General features: G+C 41.9%; 2 protein-coding genes across 2 annotated transcripts in view; both read left to right on the forward strand.

The window, feature by feature from the left end:
• Positions 1-2696, forward strand: part of CUL4A (cullin 4A) — a 36468-nt gene extending 33772 nt beyond the window's left edge. Inside the window, exons 18-20 of the mRNA XM_035114917.3 lie at positions 270-442; positions 976-1128; positions 1315-2696. Coding sequence (XP_034970808.1) covers positions 270-442; positions 976-1128; positions 1315-1410 — 422 coding nt within the window. The 3' untranslated portion in view covers positions 1411-2696. The remainder of the gene's footprint in view (positions 1-269; positions 443-975; positions 1129-1314) is intronic.
• A 1955-nt stretch (positions 2697-4651) lies between these two features.
• Positions 4652-23176, forward strand: LAMP1 (lysosome associated membrane protein 1). Its single transcript, XM_035114919.3, has 9 exons — positions 4652-4749; positions 11860-11975; positions 14240-14453; positions 14579-14743; positions 19249-19430; positions 20064-20186; positions 21041-21104; positions 21538-21708; positions 22207-23176. The coding sequence occupies exons 1-9, from the start codon at positions 4701-4703 to the stop codon at positions 22344-22346; spliced, it is 1224 nt and encodes a 407-aa protein (XP_034970810.1). The 5' UTR covers positions 4652-4700; the 3' UTR covers positions 22347-23176.
• The last annotated feature ends 1004 nt before the right edge of the window (positions 23177-24180 follow it).

Raw genomic sequence — 24180 nt, forward strand, 5'->3', positions numbered from 1 at the left:
TTCACAGTCTTCTGCACTATAGCAGAAGGGAGGTGGACAGAAGCAGTTTGTAATATCCTGTCTGATATCCTGATCACTTAGGATATTGTTAACTCCCCTAAGCAAGTAGATAGACGTAAATTTTCAAACTGTACTAGAGCAATCTCCACCTGCTCCTATCTCAATACTTTTCCAGCTCATTTCCTCTTCAGTCTGTGCTTTATGGCAATTGATACAGCAATTGTAAACAGTTTTCCACTGTGTGTTTGCATTTTAAACCCATTTCACAGAGGACAGCGAATTAAAAAGAACCTTGCAGTCTCTGGCCTGTGGTAAAGCAAGAGTACTGAATAAAAGTCCAAGAGGAAAGGATGTAGAAGATGGAGACAAATTTGCCTTTAATGGTGATTTTAAGCATAAATTGTTCAGAATAAAGATCAATCAAATACAGATGAAAGAAACGGTATGTATTCTATGCCAACAGCTCTTTGGAATAGTCTGTCTATAGTGCTGGTAGTGTTTGGGTTTAACCAAGAGAGGTTAGGACATGTATGAAAAATGTACTGTATTCTCAGCCCTGAATAGAAGTGCTTTTGTTCAGGGTTCAACCAAGTGTTGTAGTGTTGTTCTAGGTTCAGAGAGGGGGGTTGTTTTGAGGGGTGAAAACTAAACATTTGACATGGTTATGGATTCAGCCAGTTAAATTTGTAGATAATTTGTAAATATTTAGCTGACCTTTATTTCAGTCATAGCCTGTGCTGCCTTTCCTTTCTGAGAGGCAAATTTACATGATGCAACCATTAGTTGACTTTTGTTTCACTCCTGCCTAATCCCCAAAAGCTGGCCATGCCATAGCATTAATACCAATTCTTTTAGTATAGATCAATTTATTATAATTAACCAAATAATATGCATGTATGTATGCACATGTGTGAGTGCATGTGTATGTTTGTATGTGAGGGTAATTGATGCATATTTTTCATACTTGCCGTATAGGTCGAAGAGCAAGTCAGCACAACTGAAAGGGTGTTTCAAGATAGACAGTATCAGATTGATGCAGCTATAGTACGAATAATGAAGATGAGGAAGACACTCAGTCACAATCTTCTTGTTTCAGAGTTATATAATCAGCTAAAATTTCCAGTAAAGGTGAGTGAAATATTAATGTCTAATACAGTAAGGGAGAGGCAAAATTGGGAGCACAATTATGGTAATATTACTGTGATCACAGAATACATTATCATTTTCAGAGAGTTGTCTGTGTCTGTCTGTCTCTAGTATTTTATTTCTTTTGTCCTTACATTGCTAAAGTGTCAACTTATTCTCTTATTACAGCCTGGAGACTTGAAAAAGCGGATTGAATCTCTCATAGACAGAGACTATATGGAGAGAGACAAAGATAACCCTAATCAGTACCACTATGTTGCATGATGATGAGGAAACTGTTTTTATAAAACAGGAGGACATTAGCTTCCCAACAATGGATACTTGTGTTGTTCCCAAACCTTACTTTTAGCAGAACTGGGAATGATGTTCATTAAGCAGCTGCATGTACTGCTGATACTTGAAACATCCTTGCCTAGAATCTGTGGTGTTATTCAGAGACAATTATTTTTAGGTCTGCTTCTTGATTTCTTTCAGAATTCTGTTCAAAATTTATTTTGGAGTTGGAGTGAATGGTAATTGTCCTCTGTATGATATAATTCTTTTGCCTGAAGAGTGGTTGTGTGTGTTTGACAGCACATCATAAAAATACTTTACGCTGCCATTTTTCGCTTCAAGAATTATTTGAGTTTCTTTTAAACACTGTTGAAGAACAATCAGTGGTCTCGGGGTACACTGAAGTTTTAACTATGCACCAAGAATTCTAGTTTGTTCTGTTAGATTTTTGTTTTGTTTTTGTTTTTTTGTTTTCTATACCTTATCCCTGTTTAGATGGATCAAGTGCCAAGAGGATAACTGCATTAAAAACAATAGTTGAGCTTTCTAATGAGATCAGATATTCATTGGTGAAATATATTTTCTTCTTGGCCACATGAAGGTGAACCAAATAAGCACTTTCTAGCTCTGGGATAATTGTTTATAACCTTTCATGTAAAAAAAATTGAAACTACAGGATAATATAGTTTTATTCTAAAAGTTACACACAGGGTAATTACAGTGGCATGATCTTAGAAAATTTCAAAATATTTTTTTAAGGCTTTTTAGCCCTGTAACGAAAACAATCCGGCTCCTCTTTGGATACTTGCTGAAACATGAGAAAACATGAGAAAATATTCCTACTGTGGTAGCTTTCCTCCCTTGTATCCCATACTGTGCATTCATATGCAAAGTTTCTCTGGACTTTCTGCACGCAGGAAGATTTGATTGTTCTCATAGTTTTACCGTGACAGATGAAGTAGCTTGTTTCATATCATTTATATGGAAATTCACAGAACAGAAAGAAAGAAAGAAAGAAAGAAAGAAAGAAAGAAAGAAAGAAAGAAAGAAAGAAAGAAAGCAAGCTATGTTAACAGACAGTTGTAACTGCTGGCTTTACAGGATATGCATAATGATGTATGTTTAAAAGAAACCAAAGGGAGTTTGACCTTTTGTGTCATTAATGTTAGTAGTATCTTTATTAAAATGCTTTGCATAAAATTAGTAACTTGGTTTATTATATAAACTCCCTTGTACCATTTTGACTTCTGAAAATTAAAATCATTTTCTCATCTGCATTACTATGAGTTAGTGATGAATCCAACATTCATTGAATTTTCCTTCCCATTTTTGTTTTTTTAAAAAATATTAAGCAAATAGAAACATTTAAATCTGATTTTTACTTAAATCAGATCTCGTGCATAGTAACTACTTTGCCACAGTATGATTGTGACTCTCTTTCCTATTTGCAATAGCATGGAGTATTGTCTATCCAATATTGGTAAAATTGTGTTGCTACTGGTACTATAATGAGTATACCTCTTTCTAAAAGACAGGACCTTCATGAGGATTCACACAAGGGATTAGTTCAATGTTTCAGTATTTTTACAAAGTAAATCCTCATTTTTCTGGTCTCCAGTACTGCTTTATTTCCTGCAACACTTGTTCAGTTTGGAAGCTTGCACAGGCTTTGATTAACAAAGTTATGGGAAATATCTCTACAATAAATATAGCTACATTATTATTTGGACTGGAAAACAAAATAATAAACCAAAACAACATATATCAGTAACCAGGATCCTACTTCAGTTTACTAGTCAAAACTATCAATTGCTTAAAAAAGTATAATTTTGTAGATCTGACCAGAAAAACGTAAGAGAAAAATTAAAATCTACAAGTTAATAACAGGCATTTTATAAATTATTATTTATTATTGTCAACACTACAATTTTAAATAAACACAATTCTCCCAGTTAGTAATAGTTTTTGCTTGCACATCTGCCTTTACCGATAGCCTAAATATGGTTCAGTTTACAGCTTTCCAGGGTTCTGTGCCTGGTCATTTGGATGTGGGAGACAACTGCATTAGAGATGCATTTATAGATATATTTTGGGAAACATTGGACTCCAATTGTCAATCAAGGGACGGGAGAGGGGGAACTGGAAAGACTGCCTCGTTTGCAATCATTGATGCCAAGCTCATTTTCATATCTACCCTCTTTCGTTAAAGTCCCCCTCTTGACCTCTTTCCTTTTTTTGTTAGCGTCCTTTTTCTTTTTAAAGGCAGCAATGACCAGTGACAGCAGTAGCCATTTTAGTGAAATTTCGTGGCATTGGTAGGTTGTCACCTCCATTTGCTGCAGGTGGCTTCAGAAGCCAGAGCAGGTCTTAAAACGTCTTTCATCTCAACGTAAAGCAACTTCAAACTTATGCAGCTTGTGTTTAGGTTTCTGCTGTCTCACTGGCATGTTACTACATATGTGACTTTCCCTGCCCCTCGCCCTAAAATGTCTCGTTATGAGGCTCTTCCTCCTGCTCTTACGAGCCTATCAAGTCACGTTTGTGGCGACAGTACAACCGACAAGCCCACATTTGTTAGGGGCTCTCTTGCTTTTTCTGAGAACCTTCCAGTAGAGGATTTATGTTTCGGAAATTATTTGTTTTCCCTCTCCGCCTACGCAATAATAAAAATTTCTTTTAAAAACATGACTCTATCGCGAGAGAGCTCTCATGTGACATCGGAATCATTTCCTTGGCACAGAACCCGGAGCAGCTTCCCAAAGGAAACGAAACTCCCTGCGACCAGCCGACCTCCTCGGACGACGCACGATGTGCTGCGGGCCTAATAGTGATTATAATCGCCACAAGCCGATTCGAGCTTTCCGTATATTTCGCTTTTAGCAGTTCAGAACGTACCGAAATCGGTTAAAAAGCTACGGTTAAAAAAAAAGAGAGGCGGGGGAGAAAGCCCCTCAACGGCCTCAGCCTATGGCCTGCTTCTCTCCGTTCTCGCGAGATCACGGCTCTGGTTCTGCCCGGCCCTCCGTTCCGTCCGTCTTCTCTCTTTTTCTCTCTGCACCCCTCCCCACTCTTTATTAAAGAGGCCGGGCGTGGTTTATTAAGATCAGGTGACGGAGGTAAAAGAAATAGCGGTGGGAGAGGCGGGGCGGGACGACGACGAAGATCACGTGACTGCGCCCCTTGGCGTTATTCGGTGCTGCCGACGCCGACGTTCCTCAGTCTGCGCTCCCCGCTCAGCTTTGCGTTCCTCTCTCTGTCTGCCGACTCGGCCCGCTCCTGTCATGGCGCCTCGGTGCAGCTGGGGGTTGTTCCTGGCGGCGGCCCTGCTGGGTGAGTATCCGCGGCGGCTTCCTTTCGCAGGCCTCTCCCCAGCCTCGGTTCGCTGGTCTCCGCCGCTTACCTGAGGAGGGAAGGAGCGCCCTGACTGCCGCCGCCTCTTGCCCTCCGCTAGAGGCCTGCGCCCTCTGCGTGGAAGCCCCGCAGCGAGGGGAAAGGTGGAGGCCTCCCGTGTGGCGCTGGGCTGGCACCGCGCCTCTTCCTAGAGCCCGAGGGCTGGGCCCGGGCCGCGGGGTCGCCGCAGCCGCTTCCTTTTCCCGGCACCTGGGAAGTTAGCAGGCCAGGTGTCCGCGTCAAAGGGCAGGCGGGCCTCCCACGCGGCCCTGCGGGCAGAGGAGCCTCTGCGTTAGGGAGAAGCAAGAGGACGGTTTTTCGCCATGGGAAACGGTGGCGCAGGACACGGTGTACTTAATGCAGTGCAACCGCTAACGCGGAATTCAACATTTAAAGGAGCTGCCTCTCCTCCTCAGGCAGCTGTATACCGAAACCCATGTCGTCGTCCCCCATCCTTCTCCCCTTATGTGCTGGAAGCCGCCCAGCTAGGGAAACCCAGCCAGATGGGTGGGGTATAAATAATGATATTATTATTATTAATAATAATAATAATCCCGGAGCTTTCCCTTCAGAGCTGACCACCTACTTTTCCTCCAGGTCACTGATTGTGAGACTGACTAGTAGCTGCTGCTGCTCCAATCTTTGCCTAGCTTGCACACCCAGGGTGTGGATGGCTTTGTAACCTTGACGCCTAATTCCTTCTGGCTGCAGCTGCATATCTTAAGAAACATACTGCCACTTTATTGTTCTCCTTCCAAGGCAACTGTGTTTTGAAGGCTACTCAAATCCTGTGTCCCTATGTTCTGTTTTCCCCCAGCAGCTCTGCAAACAACTTTTTTTTTTGCTGGAGTGCCCTCTTCTAGCAACAACAGGTGTGAGCAAGAGAACTTGTTTGCCTTCTTGTGCTTGAGGCCTCGCACGCTGCTAATTTGAAATAATTTGAGATGACTTTCACTGTTGGTATATTGGTGCAGAGAGCACTGAGAGTTTCTTCTCCGCTTGATTGTACCAACAAAACTGGCAATGCTCCCTTGATGCCACTCTGGCTGACCCTCACTGCACTGCTTTGCAGCCTTCTTGTGAGTAGTTGGCTAAACTGTTGTCTTTTTTCTCTGGATGGAGGATAGGAAGGCTTGTTTGAGTGTGAGAGTGAACAAACCAACCTGCTGTACAAAGGTGAAATTTACATTTGTTGTTCTGCCCACTTTTACCTCTGGCCCCACCCATAATTGGCATGTGGCTTAGGAAGGCTTCCCGGAAGGGAATGTGTCCTCCTAGCTAGATTTTGCAAGGCATTCCCCATCTTCCCAAACTTGTGTTTTGTGGAAACTAGATGTAGCAAATGTGAAGGAACTGAAAATGTAATAGATGACCCATCTGAAGGTGAAATTCTTCTCTCCTGATAGTAGTTGTCTTCTGCTGGTTTTTTTTCTCCCAAGTGGCATTGTCTAGTTTCAGTCTCTTTATCACTGGTTGTATAACACTGGTGATATGAAGCTGTTATCTTGCAGAGATTTCTACAGGTTCTCTTGCACTCAGTGGAACTTTATCCCCCAAGTAAATATTCATAGGGTTAGGCTGTAAATCGCACAATCTTCTCACTATAGCATGAGGTAAATGAGAAAACTTGGGCATCCTAGTCATGTAGGCCAGAATTAAGAACAAGTATGACTCATGAATTTGTGTCCTTCTATGCTGCTTTGACTTGATACCGTATGGATTTGTATGTGATTATTAGTCTGCAATCGCTGGTCTGCCTAATTCCGTTCCAACTCGGTAGATGGTGGCTATGTATATCCTGAAGTGTTTCCCCCCAAGATTGATTGTATCTCCTTTTCTTACCTTTGTCAGTTAGCCTTGCCATCATAGGCTGAAGTATTTGGGCCTACCCCCAAACATACATAGAAGTAAAAAGCTACATATAGCAAATTCAAGAGTGGTTTACTGTATTTACAATGTTTTAAAGGCATTAAAACACAAAAAATAGGAAAACCAGAGACAAACCTGGGACTACCAGAGAAAACCAGAGAAAACCAGAGACAAACCTCCCCTTTTACTGAAAAATAATGAATACTTATTTTTCTTAAACTAATTATGCGTACTTGGTGTGTGTTTTTAATATAGCTGCCAAGTTTTCCCTTTTCTCGCGAGGAAGCCTATTCAGCATAAGGGAATTTCCCTTAAAAATGGGAGAACTTGGCAGCTATGGTTTGTAATGCTTTTGAACTTGGATTCTTTAAAGATACATTCATGGATTTGATTATCAGTGGATTTTATTCTGGGTGTGATACCTGCTTTTTCCTGAAATTCAACTTTTGTTTGCTTATATGATGCTCCCTCAAGTTTCACTTTGCAGTTTCCTGCTTTGCACCAAAATAAAGGTTCTAAAAGGACAGGAGAGCATGTTCTTATACTGCATTTGTTGCATGACTTAGTACGCTTTGGTCAACTGCTGTCTTCTCTTGAACTCTCATTCATGCCCATGTCTTCAAAAGATTTATGGGTGCTCAGTGAAATACAATACAGTATTAAACTTGTTAACTGATATCTAATTGTGTGGGAGCTGTAACACTGACTGGTGGCTTCTCTTGAACTTTATTACTTCAAGATTTTTGAATAAATTTCCATAAGCAACTATAAACTTAGTACATCTTTGCCTACAAGAAAATGGCTGGCTTTCTTAAACTTTCCAGATCAGCTGTCAACTACATTTGGTTGAACTAGAATCAGCTTTATGGCATGAGATGCGGTTTCTATAACAATTTGAAATTTTGGGCTGTTTGAATGGATCTGCATGGTAAGGAATCCTTGTGCATGTGCACAATAAATAATTCAGCTAACTCCAAGGCCTGGTAGATATCTCTCCAGAACTGCCAAACTCTAGTTGATTTACTAAGAGCAAACAAAGAAGATAAACAAGGGCTGTAAAAGGAATGATAATCCTTCCAGTGCCCTAAATGAGGCTGAGGGCTCTGGATATGTAGATAATTGTCGGAGGGTTTTAACTCCCTTCTGCAGTGGACTTGTCCAGTTTAGGTGTTAAGAAGCTGTATTTGGGAAACATAACAGGTGTTTCTTGCTATAAATTAATAGCCACCAAATCAGCTTTTGAAAATTGCAGATAGTGTTTTTAGAAAAGTGTCAGGTCTGAACACTGCAGTGCTGCCAAACTCTTGATATGCAAGTTAGGATCTTCCTAGTGCAGTGTTGGCTCAAAGTTGCTGGCAAATTGGTGTCATCTAATCTCTTGCTAAAAGGCACTAACTTAAAAGGGCTCATGACAGAGGTGCCTTTATCAGATGAAAAGCAGTGGGGGAGTTCCTTTTTAAAATGGCTGCTTTATTGGAAGGGTAATATTCATTCCATAGGTTTATCTGCAGTTGCCCCATAGTCACAAGGAAGCAACCGACATTGGTGCATAAACACTAGAAACATCTCTTTGTACCAGCTCATTTCACATACGTATAGTCCAAAACATGAAGCTTACAAATGACTTTCCACTAAAACTTGTGTTTTATGTTTATCTGTATCATAGAATTGCTTATTCAGGAAGAGCTGATGCAGCATGAAAGCTTAGCCAGGACAACTATTTAGCAGGAAGCTGTAATATATTGTCTTGCATAACCATGAACTTGTCAGTTTCAAGATTTACTATTAAATGATCCACTGAAACTTAACCTAGTCTTACTCTTAAGATGGGGTGTGCAATTGTAATGTGAACTGCTTTCCCACATAGCTGCTCTTCACTCAAGTTTACTAGGTATCTCCATGGTTCAGATTCTAATTGCATGAAACATGTAGCTACCATTCTACTTTCTGAGCATGGCACACTTATCATAGAGTAGAGAGTGATTCAGGCTGCCCTGGAGTCTTCCTGTCTCTGCTCTTATCCACTGCATAAAGGGTTGGAACAGCCATGCTGCCATGGTGCAGTACAGTATTGTGAAATGCATGGGTGGGGCTACAGCCAGGCTAGTGCCCTAGTTTGCTGCCTGCCTGCAGATCTTAAATGTGCTCGCAAATACAAAGAAACTTTCCATGGATCCCACAGGTTAAAAATTTCATTTGTCCACACACTGTATTTAAAATGCCTCTTGCACCCTATTAATATTGTGTTGAGTGAGTAAGGCAGGTGTGTCTTCTTTTGATTTATATATTCATCTTGTTAGCTTGCATATTGTAAAGCAGCTACCCTTTTCCTAATAAGCAGTTCCAGCTCTGTGAGAATTGGCCAATAAAACCTGTCAGAATTGGCCAATAAAAAGGATCCATTTTTTTAAAAAAGGCCTTTGTTTATTGGTTCTAGTGCATATCTTTAAAAAACCAAGCAAGCATTTTGGTTAAAATATTATTTACATAGGGTATGAATATTCGATGACAAGTCTTCAAAGAAACTGGCATCGAAAATACACTGGCAGAGCAATCCAAACCCTGGTTGGGCAGCAGAAACACATAGAGCAGTGGAGCTTCCACAAAATCTGCAGCTCTATTGCTCTCATTGCCAGGGTGCAGGGCAGGCAAAATTCTGCTTCTGGAGCTATTGTAGGGATGAGGCCTGGATCTTCAGCCAGCTCAGCCCCATCCCATTCCACAGAGACTGGTGAAACTGTTTGGCACATCAGGAGTTTGGATTGTGCCCTAAGGGATGTAAAACTGCTTTAAACACCTGTTCTTAAAGTTGGAATATGTTCTATTGGTTGGATGCTGTTTTGGAAGTGTAGCTCATTTGTTTCTTTTGAGTCTGCCATACAATTCAAACAATTCAAAGATGGAGCAGTGTGTTTGCAATTCAGACTTCTGTAGCAGTTTCTTCCATTTTAGAGGAATCCCTCCATGGTATATACTCCCAATTAAATGTCTGACAACAAATGGAACACAATTCTACTGCAGTAAGACTTGTCATTCAGAAGTACAAACAGCTTACAGCCTTCCTGCATTTTTAAATAGAAGAGGAAAACATTGCAGTGGACTTTGCCCTTCACTCTGCATTAAGCAGTTCTTGGGAGAAAAAACTTGTATGAATACACTTTTATAATGGGCTTGAATTGCTGCCACTCCAGCATGTTCAAAAATGACAAAATCAACAAAATGATGGGGTATAATCAGGCTGTGAAACTTGCTCAATTTTTGTGTCTTCCAACAATGCTGCTTCATTGGCAGGTCACTACTTGGTATTCCAAGATAGTTGTTTATGTTTTTAGAGAGAGAAGAAAGTTGCTACAGTTTGGAAGGAAGGGGAAAGCACTGGGGGAAAGTATTAAGGCTGTCGGACAATTAAACAAATTTTATCTATTAATGTTTTGGCTATATAGCAATTGAAAACAAATTCACGTGCTGCATAACTTTTCGGTAGTCTCACAGCTTGCACATTGTCGTGGAAGAGAGGACAGAGAAGCACAAATCGGTCATAGGCAATGGAAAGTTTCAGCAACATACAGCCAGTATTAAAATTGCAGTACATGATGATTGTTCTCAAGTCAAATCCACTGGAGAAAAGTTATGACATGCTCGTTGGGTGGCCGTTGAAGAGAGGATGAGAAGCTTGGTATACCAGACTCGGTGCCTGTTGAACAGTTGACTGAATGGTATCTTAGCCTGAATCATGCAATTGTAGAGTTGGAAGGGTTCCTGAGGGTCATCTAGTTCAACCTGCTTGAATATTGCTGGGCAAACCTGTATTCATTCAGTTCACTTCATAGAAAGTTGTTTAGTTTTGACTATACAGTTCCCCACCCCCTGGCCTAGCACCTCCCTAACCCTTTCCAGTTCTCCCTCTGACAAAACATGTCACTGTTGTAGAAAAAGCCTAACAATGTACTTGTGTAAATCTAGAAGGGAAGCAAATAAGATTCTAGCTTAAATTTGGGGGGGGGGATCTGTTGAGACTTCCACACATGTGTTATAGTTACACAGTTTTAAAAAGGTGGAGGTTTAAAGAATTGTCCTTTGTGCAGATCTTCATATGTTGGTGCAATTTGAGTAAATCATTAGCTCCTGCAGGTGGTAATCTGTAGTTGCCTTTGGCAACAGCCTATACTGTAGCAACTAGAACCTTATTAATGAAGACACCTGATAGCTGAGGTCAACTTAATATTGCCTGTTCACATTTTAAAAATACTGACCAGAGGTAGAATATACTCGAACACCTTTGTGGGGTGGGGATTTCTACATTCCTTTAATTTTCAGTAAAATAGGAATGAGTATTTAGGTAATATTTTTGTGTCTGTCGTACAGTCTTAATGTTAAGCCACGGCTCAGTTACTAAAAAGCCGTCTTGTACACTTGAGTATTGATAACATATTTATGAAAATATATACTACCCACTCATATAAACAAAAGTATAAAAATGGGGATGTGGTGAGTTTTCTGCTTTTGTATATATTCAAATCAAAATGATTCTTTAACATGTAGATAAAACTTGTTAGCTTGTGATTCTCACATGACAAATTTAACAAGAATGTTTGCTAGTTTTGTAACAGGACTCTTATCAGTGTGTTATCAAGAGGACTAGATACAAATAAAGCCAGTGGAGATACAATGAACCATTTTGCAAACAAAGGTTGTAATTCTGGTTGGCATAAATTGACTTTCCTTACATCATTCTCATGGTTGCTTAAGAAGTTTTCATCCCTTTGGAACATGCTTTGTATGAATGTAGGAATGCACTAACTAATACATAATAGGTTCTTAAATATTGTGTGTTTTATAATAATGGCTTAGATTATCTTCACAATAAAATGTGTTGCGAGCAAGAGTTGTTACAGGGGAATTCTCACTTATGCGGGGGTTCTGTTCTTGGCAGCTGTGCATGGCAGCAGGATGTATGGGGGTCCTTTCCACCCCACCCCCTTTGACGCCAAAATCAATTGTGTGCAAGTGTAAAGATACCTGTACTGAGTAAGTGCAGGCTTTCTAAAAGCATTCCTATTCTGCTTCCACAAAAGTCATCTGTCCCAGTGAAGCACATTGTTACATACCGACGTTGCATATATTCTTCAAAGCTGTCTATCGGCATTGCACTTCTTGATATTTATTGTTTTCCGTTTGCAGGATTTTTACAAGCATCTTCAGCGTTTGAAGTAAGAGATGGGAAAAACAAAATCTGCATATTAGCAAATTTTTCTGTGCTATTTACAGTGGAATACCACACAAACACCAGTAAAGAGGTGAGGATGCTGAAGCTTAAGTGAGTGGTGGGCCAGAAAGCTGCTTACAGAGACATAACTTTTAAGGTGCTATGTTGTGTGGCTAAAAGCAGCAAGATGCTGCTTTCAGAGCTGAAGCTGATTAATTTGCACTCAAGGTTGAGTGTTTGAAGAAATTTTGGATTTCTATATTTGATTGGGAGCTCCAGTTAAACCCTGGTCTCTGATTCATTAGTATATGTATATGTTCATCCTTTCCACACAGTAGGAAAATAATTTTAAATGTACGCCATGAAAGTAATGCATGAATTGGCTCAAAACTAACTCAGAAAGGAAAGTACTTTGCTGAAGTGTTTGTGGTCAACTGAAGGCAGAGCTTGATGGAAAACAAGTCTGTAATATCATTTACTGGTGGGAGATGAGGATAAAATTTAGTTATACATAAAATTTTGTCCTTACCCAATTTCTTGGGATCAGTAATAATGCCTCAAAGCAAATATAGGATTAAAAATAGCCCTGTTTATAAGGCACACAATGCTTACTTCACTTTTATAGCTGCTCAAACAACCGTATCCACCATGTGCTCATTAATGGTCTCTGCATCAACCTTGAGCAGAGTTTCCCAGACTTCAGCTGTTTTTGGACTACAGCTGTTTGGTCTTCAGCTGTTTTTGGACTACAACTCTCATCATCCCTAGCTAGTGGTTAGGGATGATGGATGGGTATTGAGTCCAAAACAGCTGGAGACCCAAATTTGGGAAACCCTGACCTAGAGGAAGGTTCTGAGTGAAGTACTGCACAGGATCTGTCTTAGGCCCTGTGCCTTTTAACATCTTTATAAATCTCTTGGATGAGGGTGTAGAGCAGGCACCCCCAAACTTCGCCCCTCCAGATGTTTTGGCCTACAACTCCCATGATCCCTAGCTAACAGTGGTCAGGAATGATGGGAATTGTAGTCCAAAACATATGGAGGGCCGAAGTTTGGGAATGCCTGGTGTAGAGGATATGCTTCTCAAATTTGTAGATGACAGGAAGCTTGGAAGAAGACAGAATCAAGATCCAAAGTGATTATCACTGCCTAAAACATGGTACCCAAACCAGCAAGATTAAGTTGAACAGTGAGAAATTGTAACATTCTATGTTTACAAAATCAAGGCCACAAGTGTAGGAATGGGGGAGACCTGATTTGAAGCAATACATGTGAAAAGTAGGTATCTTTAGTAACTAAAGGTTTGTTGGTCACAAATTAAACACGAGCCACAGTGCAGCTACTAAAAAAAGCCAATGAAAGTTTAGGCTGCATTGGTAGCAGCATTGTGTCCAGAATCCTACCATGAGACGTAGTAGTTCCACTTCGCTCTGCACTAGTCAGGCTACAGCTGTGTACTGTTATAGGCATCCCATTTTAAAGAAGACATTGAAAGTCAAGAGTGTGCCTCGAGAAGAGTGATCCAAGTGCAGAGGAGTCTGGAAACCAAATTCTATTAGGAATGGTTGAAAAAGCTGGGCATGTTTAGCCTGAAACGAGAAGCTGGGTAGTTTTCAGAAATATCATGCAGAAAATGGAGCTGACAGTCTGTTGCTCCAGAGGGCAGAACTGGAGCTAATGGATAGAAATTGCAGGAAAGGAGATTCAGCTAAATTTTACCATTTTATCCTGCCTTCCATCCAAAAAGCTAAAGCCCCATTTTATTCTTGTAAGACCCCTGTAAAGTAATTTAGGCTGAGAGACAATGACTGGCACAGTGTCACAAAATCAGATTCATAGCTGTGTTAGGATTTGAACCTGAATCTCCCTTGTCCTAGTCCAGCATTCTAATCGGTACACCATTGGTTCTGTCACTATTGTTTTGCTAACTTTCTGTTGCTACTACGTATGCCTGTCTAGTTTAGGAGACAGAAACAAAATGTTGTAAGCCCCAACCAACCTACTCTGTGCCAAATCCTTTCTAAAACATAGGGAGGGATTATTCTTTCCCCAACGCACATCCCACCTGCCTAACCTTTAGTTAATAAATAAAAAGACAAGCAAATGCACTTTTACTTGGCATGGGATCCTTCTTTCCCATGCTTCACTCTAAAGCCTTATCCTACATTGTAGAAATTAAACGGCAATTTGATCCTGACCCAAAGGTGCTGTAGGTTGGCTTTGTATTCCTACCCCCACCCCCCAAAATCTACTATGGTTATTGAATGCCTTGAAGCATTTTACTTACTTTGGATTGTTTTATGTTTACAACAGTTCTGAGGCTCACTATAACAGCAACACTGTTTTTGTCTCTTAGGTCAAGGTCTTTTCACTTCCTTCTAATGCTGTGGTACTGCCAGAAAGCACATGTGACAGGCTAAACGGCACTTCAGAAGTTCTTGCAATTGGATTTGGCAACAATAACTCATTAAAGATGACATTTGTAAAAAATGCAGGCGTCTACACTGTCAGTAATCTGAATTTCACCTACAACTTGTCAGATGCCAGCTTTTTCCCCAACTCAAGTGAAAGTAAGTGTTTTGAGGCTTTGCAAAGTACAGTATGATGAAGGTAGCTGGGTTGGTGGTACATAGGATGGTTGCCATATTTATGGAGAAATAAATCACACACTAATACAATTGCACACTTTCTGCAGCTGGAGCAAGAAGTGTGTCCAAAGAAACCGATATTCAAGCACACTTAAAGACAACGTATACATGTCACAGCAACAACACCATAATAGGCATGAAAAATGTGACTGTCCTCCTCAGCAATGTTACGCTTGAAGCATACCTTCCAAATAACACCTTCAGTGGAAAAGGTAAGCATTGTATTTTCAAAAAGCTTATGGCATGCCAATTCTTCCCAGTGTAACTAGTCATACCCCAGGGACTCTCATTTTCTCTGTAGGTCTGGGGTTGTGCTGAAATATTGCTATTTTGTAATGGTTTATGTAAAATGAGTTTCTGATTGGGGAAAGCCAAAGCAGTCCTTGTAAAGCATAGAATTTGAATGACCAACAACGTATCATGCAGAAAGCCGAAGGGTATTGTTAATAAGTTGGGAAATAGTATTACTGGCAAATGCAGCTGAAGCCTAGTTGGAAAGGACAAGAGAAGAGCAAGCTGGGAGAACCTTCATCCCAGTTCTCTCTTTCACTGGTCTTTCCGACAGTATAGTGTTTTGGAAGAACAGGAGGAGCCCTCTTTGCTGTGTGCAATTTGTGAAGCGGCAATGTAGCAGCAAATAAATGAATTTTATCATAGCTTTTAAAATGGCCCATTTCCAGGAAGCAAATTGCTATCACACCGAGAAGCCTGACACCCAAGTTTAGTTTGAGACACAGCTTTCATCAAAATACATGGGTGAATTTGGAACAGCAGTGCCACAGGTAGGACAGCAGGAGATCTTTTTTGCCATCTGGTCTCTGCTCCTCACCGCTACCACACAAAAACCCGGCTGGGGGCGGGAGCACCAGCTGCCACCATCCCTGCTATGAAACTCACATCATTCCTCACAGTGGATAGAATTTGCTAAGAAAGGCCAAGAGCCTTGACTTCTTCAAGCAAGGGTGTGTGTGTGTTTTGCTGTGCCAATGTCATTGGAGGGGGTAGTATGAGGGAGAGGGCTACGCCAGTGTTTCTCAACCTTTTTTGGGCCATGGCCCACTTGTTCCGTGAAAAAAATCACGAGGCACACCACCATTAAAAAAGTTTAAAAATTTAACTCTGTGCCGCCCTATATTATAATTATGACTGTAAGAAACACTTGCCAAATATTGCTTTCCGGCGGGTCAGTGTTGTGTATTGGCGGCCGCCAGGCTCGTTTGCACTGAGCTTTGGGAAAGAGGAGGAGAAAAATATTTTATCTAGTCTTTTGTTGGTGGGGTGAAGTAACAGTTAATATCTGGTGGGTGGGTGTTCCTACGGTATCAGTGTTCTTTGAAATGGAGATTGAAAAGAAATGTTGACTGATGATGATTTATGCCTATTTCCTCACACCTTTCACTTTTAGTGCAGTGCCTTAGGTGGGATCCATAGCACTGTCTGGTCCAATTTATTGCTTGGAGTTTCAATTATTGAGGCCTGAGGATAGTGACATGGCTCTGGACCAACCACTTGTGTTAGGAAGGGGCTGTCTGCCTGGATCCAGGTGACTGTAAATTTATCATTGTGAGAGGGAGTGGATCCAAGCTCTGCAGCACCTGAGTAAGACAGGAACTTTGCCTAGGCTTAGCTGCTCCAAGCTCTTTTGGATGGCTCTGATTTTCTAGATCTGCTTTAGTGAGGTATTAGGACTGGGTTTGGAACAGAATAGAAACTGCCCGTGTTTCCCTATGAGATGGTCTCTGCCAAGACAGGTGAAGAGTGTGACTTAATTGATTCTCTTACATGTCAGCAGCTTTTAGTATCCTAGGCCAGCCACTGCCAAACTGGTGTCCTCTAGATATTTTGTACTGTGGCTCAGGCTCCTACAACTGCAGCACAATCATATTGGCTGCAGTTGATCATAGTCCAAAACATGTGGAGGACACAAAGTTAGCTTGTGGGTGCTTCTAGATCCAGCACTCTGCTGCTCCCCACCCCCCAGTGATTTGGAGCACCTTTTATCAGTTTTGGCTGACCTAACTATGACTCAACAAAGCTCCTGGTTGGAATACAGCATTGTGCCTTTGAAAATTATCTAGAAACGTGATTTGGTCCAAATAAGAGTGGTCAGATTACTGATGGGGATTGGCAAATAAAATCATATTGTGCCCAATCCAAAGTGTTGGCTTTAACCTTTAAAGCCCTAAATGTGCCATGGTCTGATCACTATGCTCTGAAAGCCAAGATTGACTTCCCGCTCCTGCCCTGCTCGGGTGGCGAGCCTATTTGGGCTTGCCCACGGAAGCTGATGGATCCTGATAGATTCCATCAGGCCTTGCGGGACCCTGCTCCCCCTGGCGACTCATTAGATGACCTTGTCGAGGACTGGAATAACCGGTTATCGGCGGCCATCGATGAGATTGCACCTAGGCGCCCTCTGTGACCCCGCCAAATCCGGGCCCCTTGGTTTACTGAGTAGCTCCGAAAAATGAAGCGGGACCTCAGATGGCTAGAGCGAGTATGGCAAAGGACTCGCGACGGAGCTTCAAGAACATCTTCTAGGACACTTATGGAAGCCTATGAGATGGCTATGAAAGCTGCTAAGAAATCTTCGCAGCTTCCATTGCATCCGCTAGCTCTCGCCCGGCACAACTATTTAGAATAATTAGGTCGATAACGTCCTTAGGGGGACAACCAAATTTAAGTACAAATTCTACTATCTGTGAGGCATTTGCGAGCTTTTTTGTGGAGAAAGTCCTGTCGCTCCACCTTGACCTCCCTGCCAATTTAGATACAGTTGTAGAACTGGAGGCTCCTCGACTGTCTTCAGGTCCAGTGTTGGACCATTTCAGTCGGATTCTCCCCGCTGATGTGGATAGATTCCTTCAAGTTAGTAGGCCCACCACTTGCCCCCTTGATCCGTGCCTGTCTTGGCTGATTAGGGCGTGCCCAGACGTTGCGCGGATCCCCCTGGTTGAAATCATCAATTTGTCCCTTGGCACGGGGACATTCCTAGGGGAGCTGAAGGAAGCAGTGGTGCGTCCGCTCTTAAAGAAAACTTCTCTAGATCCTTTAGATCTATCCAATTACCGCCCAGTTTCGAATCTTCCATATCTCTGGGCAAGGTAATTGAGAGAACGGTTGCTGAACAGCTTGGCAGGTTTCTGGAGGAAACATCGGCTTTAGACCCATTTCAGTCTGGTTTCCGCCCTGGCTTTGGGACAGAGACGGCTCTGGTTGCCCTAACAGATGATCTCTGTAGACAACTGGACCGAGGTGGGTCGGGACTGCTGATTCTCTTAGATTTGTCAACAGCCTTTGATATGGTCGATCATGATCTTCTGGACCACCGCCTCGCCGATGTGGGGATACAGGGCATAGCCCGACAATAGCTGTGCTCTTTTATCTCTGTTCGGGGACAGAGGATGGCACTAGGGAGGGAGATGTTGTCGCGCCACTCCTTAGTGTGTGGAGTGCCACAGGGCGCAATCCTCTCCCCGATGCTTTTTAACATCTTTATGCGCCCACTTGCCAGGATTGTTTGGAGCTTTGGGCTGGGTTGTCACCAATATGCTGATGACACTCAGCTCTATCTGTTGATGGATGACCATACCGGCTCTGCCCCGGACACACTGAACAGATGCTTGGAGGCTGTGGCTGGATGGTTTTGTGGGAGCCGACTGAAACTAAAGCCTTCAAAGACAGAGGTCCTCTGGCTGGGTTGGGATGGCATGGGGATGAGGGAGCAACTCCCTTCTCTTGTGGGGGCCCAATTAGTGCCATTGCCTTCCGTTAAGAGCTTGGGTGTAATCCTTGAAGCCTCCCTTTCTATGGAGGCACAGGTTACTACAACAGCTAAGGCAACATTTTTTTACCTTCGCTGCATTAAGCAGTTGGTCCCTTATCTTTCCTGCCCTGACCTAGCCACAGTGATCCATGCGACGGTCACCTCCAGACTTGACTACTGTAATTTGCTCTACGCAGGGCTGCCCTTGAAGCTATCCCAGAAACTCCAGCGGGTGCAGAATGCTGCAGCGAGGCTCCTCACGGGGTCCCTGCCATGGGAGCATATTCACCCAGTGCTTTTCCAGCTGCACTGGCACCCAGTGGAGTACAGGGTCAGATTTAAGGTGCTGGTTTTGACCTTTAAAGCCCTTTACGGCCTAGGACCCTCGTACTTAAGGGACCATATGCCCCATGGAGGACCTTAAGGTCCATAAACAGTAATACCTTAGAGGTCTCAGGCCCGAAGGAAATTAGATTAGCCTCTACTAGAACCAGGGCCTTCTCAACACTGGCCCCGACCTGGTGGAACGCTGTGTCTCCCGAGACCAGGGCCCTGCGGGACCTGATTTCTTTCCACAGGGCCTGTAAGACAGAGTTGTTCTGCCTGGCATTTGGCCTGAAGCCAACCTGATTCCCTCCCCCATTTTCCCCTTTCTTAAATATTTAGCTCCTGTGCCCATCCTATTTTTCGTATTGTTGTGCTTTTTTATGATTGCATTATCTTTGTTTTTGAGCTTAACAAACTATGAATTGCCTTGGAGAACACAGTTGTACAAGGGATATTAAAATATATTTTCAAAAACAAAAAGGGGCTAAGTACACATTTTGTAGTTGGGAGGGAGCAAAGCAGGAGAAAAGACTGGGTGACTACAAAAGGACAAAGTGAAATAAAGGTTGTCCAGGTGTTAATTGACTACTTTCCATGCTATGATTTGTGATCACTGCCTTCCAGAAACTGTCTGTAGTGAAGACAAAGGGTCTACGACCGCCAGTCCCACAACTACAAGTGTGGCACCAACTGCAGCCCCAACTGCAGCCCCCAAAACTCCAGATGTTGGACGATACAATTTGACTGGCTGTTTGCTTGCTTCTATGGGCCTGCAGCTTAATGTTACCTACACCACCAAAAACCAGGTAACTTCCATATTTATTATTTATACATAGAAATTCATAGAGATATATGGGAAGCTAATGCACCTTAGATCAGACTAGTGGGCTTATTAAACCCAGGCTCTTCAGCACCAGCAGCCACACAGTAATGTGTTTCAAGAAGGTTAGTGTTGTCCACCTGTGCAGTGTGTCCTGCACACTTGGCCAGGATCTCTTATTCTTGCACAACTACCAGCTAAATTTAGACTAAACATGGCAAAATCTGGAAAAGTTGATCTTCTCCTGAACACCCCCATGGCACTATTGTTACTGAAAATTCTTTCCTGCCCTCCTTTCCAAAGGAGCCCAGGGTGGCAAAACAAGACAAAAACAGCTAAAATTTAAAAAACAATCAAGGAGATAACACTGCTGTGCACCAAAGGGTTTTTAATAATGTGCTCATTTCAATATCCATACAGATCATAGCCTGCTTGTACAGTGAAGCCATTCAATTTAACCCTATTGTGTACTGCTAGGAAAGTTGCTTTCCTGTTTCTGCACACTTGTTTCCAAAGCTGTTTACACAAAATTTACTGAAAGCGCATACATTATTGCTTGATCTCCAGTGAGGTTTTTTTACAGGAAATATGTCATAACTTTTGTTTTTCTATTTCCAAGACTAAGAAGTGGGAGTTGTTGAATCTTCCAGCAAATACAAGTTTCTCTGGGCATTGTGGGGATTCCACAGTTACTCTGAACTTGACTTCTGCGCCCACTGACCTGGTTTTTTATTTTGAGCAGGTAAGCATAATTTGATGCAACACTTACGGAATGCTGATGTACTCCATACGGTATTGGTCTATGCTCCCCATTGTCCCTGAGTTTTGGCCATGCTAGCTGGAGCCAGTGAAGATGGGAGGACACCACATTGACTGCTTCTGATTTACAGCCAGAGCTGTGTTTGACATGTATAGACCATGCAAATACTACTCTGTTTATGTGCACAACTCTGCTTCTATTAGTAACTGGGGAAGATCATGGATCAGGGCACAATAGCTTATGTGCAGAACTTCAGTAGCTTTAGACTGTTTTTAGAAGGTTGCTTTAGAGTTTTTCATTATGTTACTATTGGTGTGTTTATCACCCTGGAGGAAGGTGGTGCAAATTAGTAAATAAATAAATAAATAAATGGCACTTGTTAAAAATAAAATGGCAATTTTAGATGACTTGTAATTTTGTGAACGAGCAGATTGGCATGATAGCCATTTTGTAAACAGCCTCACTATCTTAAAATCATCAATAACTCCAGTGGGATCTGGAGTTCATGCCCTTAAAATAGGGCATTTCTTCTTCAGTGTCTTCTGTAGTGTTTAAACCGTGGTTCTTGATCTGTAGTTGCCAATGCTTGTGGTTTTTTGTTCCTGGATCAACAAAGGGAGTGAAGCAGGAGTGATTCAGCAGTATGTGCATGCACATTAAGCCATGTTTTAATTATGGCTTGTCATGATATGCAGATGTATATGTTATGTATGTTGTCTCTTTCTATTAACAACTGCAGCACATTTTACCAGTGATATGGTGGCCCTGTAGCATGGATATGGGTAGTCTTTTAAAAGAAACCCAACAAGTGACTAAGATTTATCTTTCTTTTTAAGAACTCAACCACTGACAAGTATTTCCTGCACCGTATCTCTGTGAGCACAAGTCTGCCTGCTGAAAGTAAGTAATATATATATTAAAATGACTTTAATAGCTTAGATTTTGAAGGATACAAAGAATGTCCAAAATAGCAAAGAGTGCAGAGAAAGATATGCAAGTATTCACAGTGTTAATTGCCAGTTTGAAATGCCAGGGTTATTAATTCTTTAGCTTTTAGAAGGCTCACTGGGAGATAAGACATTCACACCATGATTTCAGGGTCCTCAAACCCAGGAAAGCAAATACCGGTAGCCTATAAAAGTTTGGTGCAATAGCTTGTCAGAGACAATGCTGTACTGATAGCAAGAAAGGAGTCCTGACTTTTGTCTTCTTACTGCTCATCAGGGCTTCACACCACCACCTATAAAAACATGGTGGCAAAATGGGCTGGTGCCTTTACAAAAGAGTGTGGTCCTACTTAATCTCGCGTGTGTGGTTTTTTTTTTTTATACAGAAAGAACATTTAAAGCTGACAACGATAGCCTGAGTGCTCTCAAAGCTACAGTTGGAAAATCGTACAAGTGCTTTTCAGAAGAGAGTATTTGGATCTCGAATGAAACTTCTCTCAATATATTCAATGCTCAAGTCCAGGCTTTCAAGATCACAGGAAACACATTTGGAACACGTAAGCTGTATAACTACATATTAAACACAAGTTCAGTGCAAAAACTTCACACTTTCAGAGCAATAGTAACTTGATGAGCTACCTTGGCCATACTGAGTGGTGTCACCTGTACACATTTATAGGTTTGTTTCTTTACATTACTGTGGGTGAGCACATGATCTGTGACTTAAACAATTAAATGTAGATTAATTTGTGCATCACAACCTCAGGGGTAAGCTTTATTATATGGTGGCTCATCTCAGCTCTGCCCAAACACTGAAGGTAGTTAAAAGAAGCTTAAATTAGTTTCAGAAGGAAGACAATCATTGATTCCTAGTCTGTCGTATCAGAACACTCCGTAATAAGCATTTTTCTTCCTGCAGCATCACTAATTTAAAGTTGACTCCCAATTGGTAAAGGCAGATTGCCATTTTTGCACTTGGCGCAGAGCAAGATGCCATATACAGTATAGAGAAAATTGGATTAAAGCTGCTTAATAGGATTTTTTCTTTCTTTCAGCGGAAGAATGCCCAATGGATGAAAACAATATGTTGATCCCAATCATAGTTGGTGCAGCCCTTGCTGGACTTGTCCTTATTGTGTTGATTGCATATTTAATTGGCAGAAAACGTAGCCATGCTGGCTATCAAACAATTTAATGATTAGCACTTCCTTAAACCAGTGTGGGAGAATAGCAGTTGCAAGAAGCAGATACATCGATTCCCCCATTTCCCCATCTTCCCCTCAGATAGATTGATAATGAGGGAGCACAATCTCTTCCTTACCAACTGTTTCTTGCAGTGCCTGCTTTTACTAAATGTGAAATCCATCTCGTGGCATTTAACTATGCACAAAGGATAACTTCTATAATTCTGTTTAATTTTGCTAATGGGTTAAGTATTCACCCACATAGAAACAGGCTGAAGTTTTAAGAATGCTTTTCTGAATTGGCATGGTTTTTAATGTCAACTACTCTAAATGGATGTGATTTAGTTAATTCACATTCATTCACTTAAAATTCAGATTAATTATATCTAACAAAGGGAAATTTCCACTTTTCTGAAACTACCATCCTGTGCTGAATTTCAACTGCTTAGGTGCAGTAACTACAGTAATGACTGACCAATCAACTTACACAATTCCCACTTTGTCTCTACCTAGGTATGTATCATTAATAAGCTTTAAATGCTAAGCCTGGTATATGCAAGGTGTGGAGATACAATTTGGCTGACTTCTAAAATATTTTTGGTCTGTCAGCTTGGTAGGAGCTGGCCCTTTTTTACATGAAAAATGGGTGTTACTTTATTTTTTTGTAAAGTGAATTTCAGTCTCTTCTGTTGAAGTTCAAAGGAGGTCCTTTTTCTGCACATGTGTACAATAATAGACTTCAGTCTGCTAATTCTTGCTTTGATCTTGGCTGGGACTGTACACTGCAAGGATCAGTTATGGATGCATTGCCTGTAACAATGCTAATAAAGACTTTTCTGTATGTTTTGTCAGTGTCCAGTTGAGCAATTGCAACATCTTTGTGTAAAGAAGAGGAAGTTTTTAAAAAACTAAGTTGGAAGGGGCGCACTGCAAAACCCAAGCAGCAAATTTTGCCTGCCATATTCATTTCCCTAGTCTCCCTCTGTGCCCCAGTCAAGCTCAGAAGCAAGTTTCAAAAGATGAAAGAGCAGTTGGGTTTGCAGTGGCCAAGGTACCTATAGCTAAGAGAATATGTGGGCTGTTGTGTAAATGCCTGGCAGCCATTGCCAGCACAGTGTACCCTCACTCCTGCTGTGCTGGTGGCAAGCTACCACCTACCTTCCCCCTGCCTCTCTGGCTTGCGGAAGCCAGAGCTGTATTGTGGCTTACTCAACTGTGGGTTTGGAGGCTTCCTGCCCCTCAGCTGAGCAGTTTAAGGAAGCCCCACCCCACCCCCCATCTTATGGAAGGGGTGGGGTGGCTTGATCAACTGAGGGGCATGGAAAGCTACCCACCCCATAACTGGTCAAGCCCCCATACTGCTCTTGCTCACATGAGCCACAACGGCTTGGGGCTGGGCAATGTATCTCGGCTGCTTCTTCCTCCCTTAAGGTATAGAGGAAGCAGCAGCCCAGATACATTTCAGACATCATGGCATGTAGCTGCTGATACATCACAATGTTAATGACCAGATATTGCCCAGCCTTACTTAACAGGTAGAGACCCTATATTATACAGTCACAACAGGACACTACACACGCAACTTAAAGTTCAGAGGCGCAAATAGAAACTGTGCTTGTTCTAGTAGCCATTCATTCGAAGATTTGTATACCAGATGGCTCCTAAACATATAAGCTATGGCCAAATCATACAATTGATTCCCAGAGGGAATGCCTGGTCTTCAACACAAGCAATGTATTTCAAGAGTCAGCCTACTCCTCCTGGGGGTGGGAATACAGCAAAACCTCCCTGTGATCAATACAGAGACCAAATCGGATTTCTTTAAGGTCAGCAGCATACTGAATA

Source organism: Zootoca vivipara, chromosome 4 (assembly GCF_965207765.1).
Source record: "Zootoca vivipara chromosome 4, rZooViv2.hap1.1, whole genome shotgun sequence".
Taxonomy (NCBI): domain Eukaryota; kingdom Metazoa; phylum Chordata; class Lepidosauria; order Squamata; family Lacertidae; genus Zootoca; species Zootoca vivipara.

Excerpts from the sequence above, each read along its gene's own strand:
- LAMP1 (XM_035114919.3), top strand. The coding sequence starts at position 4,701 with ATGGCGCCTCGGTGCAGCTGGGGGTTGTTCCTGGCGGCGGCCCTGCTG. Across the intron at positions 4,750-11,859 it reads CCTGGCGGCGGCCCTGCTGG|GATTTTTACAAGCATCTTCA; the intron begins GTGAGTATCCGC and ends TTCCGTTTGCAG. Across the intron at positions 21,709-22,206 it reads AGGAAACACATTTGGAACAC|CGGAAGAATGCCCAATGGAT; the intron begins GTAAGCTGTATA and ends TCTTTCTTTCAG.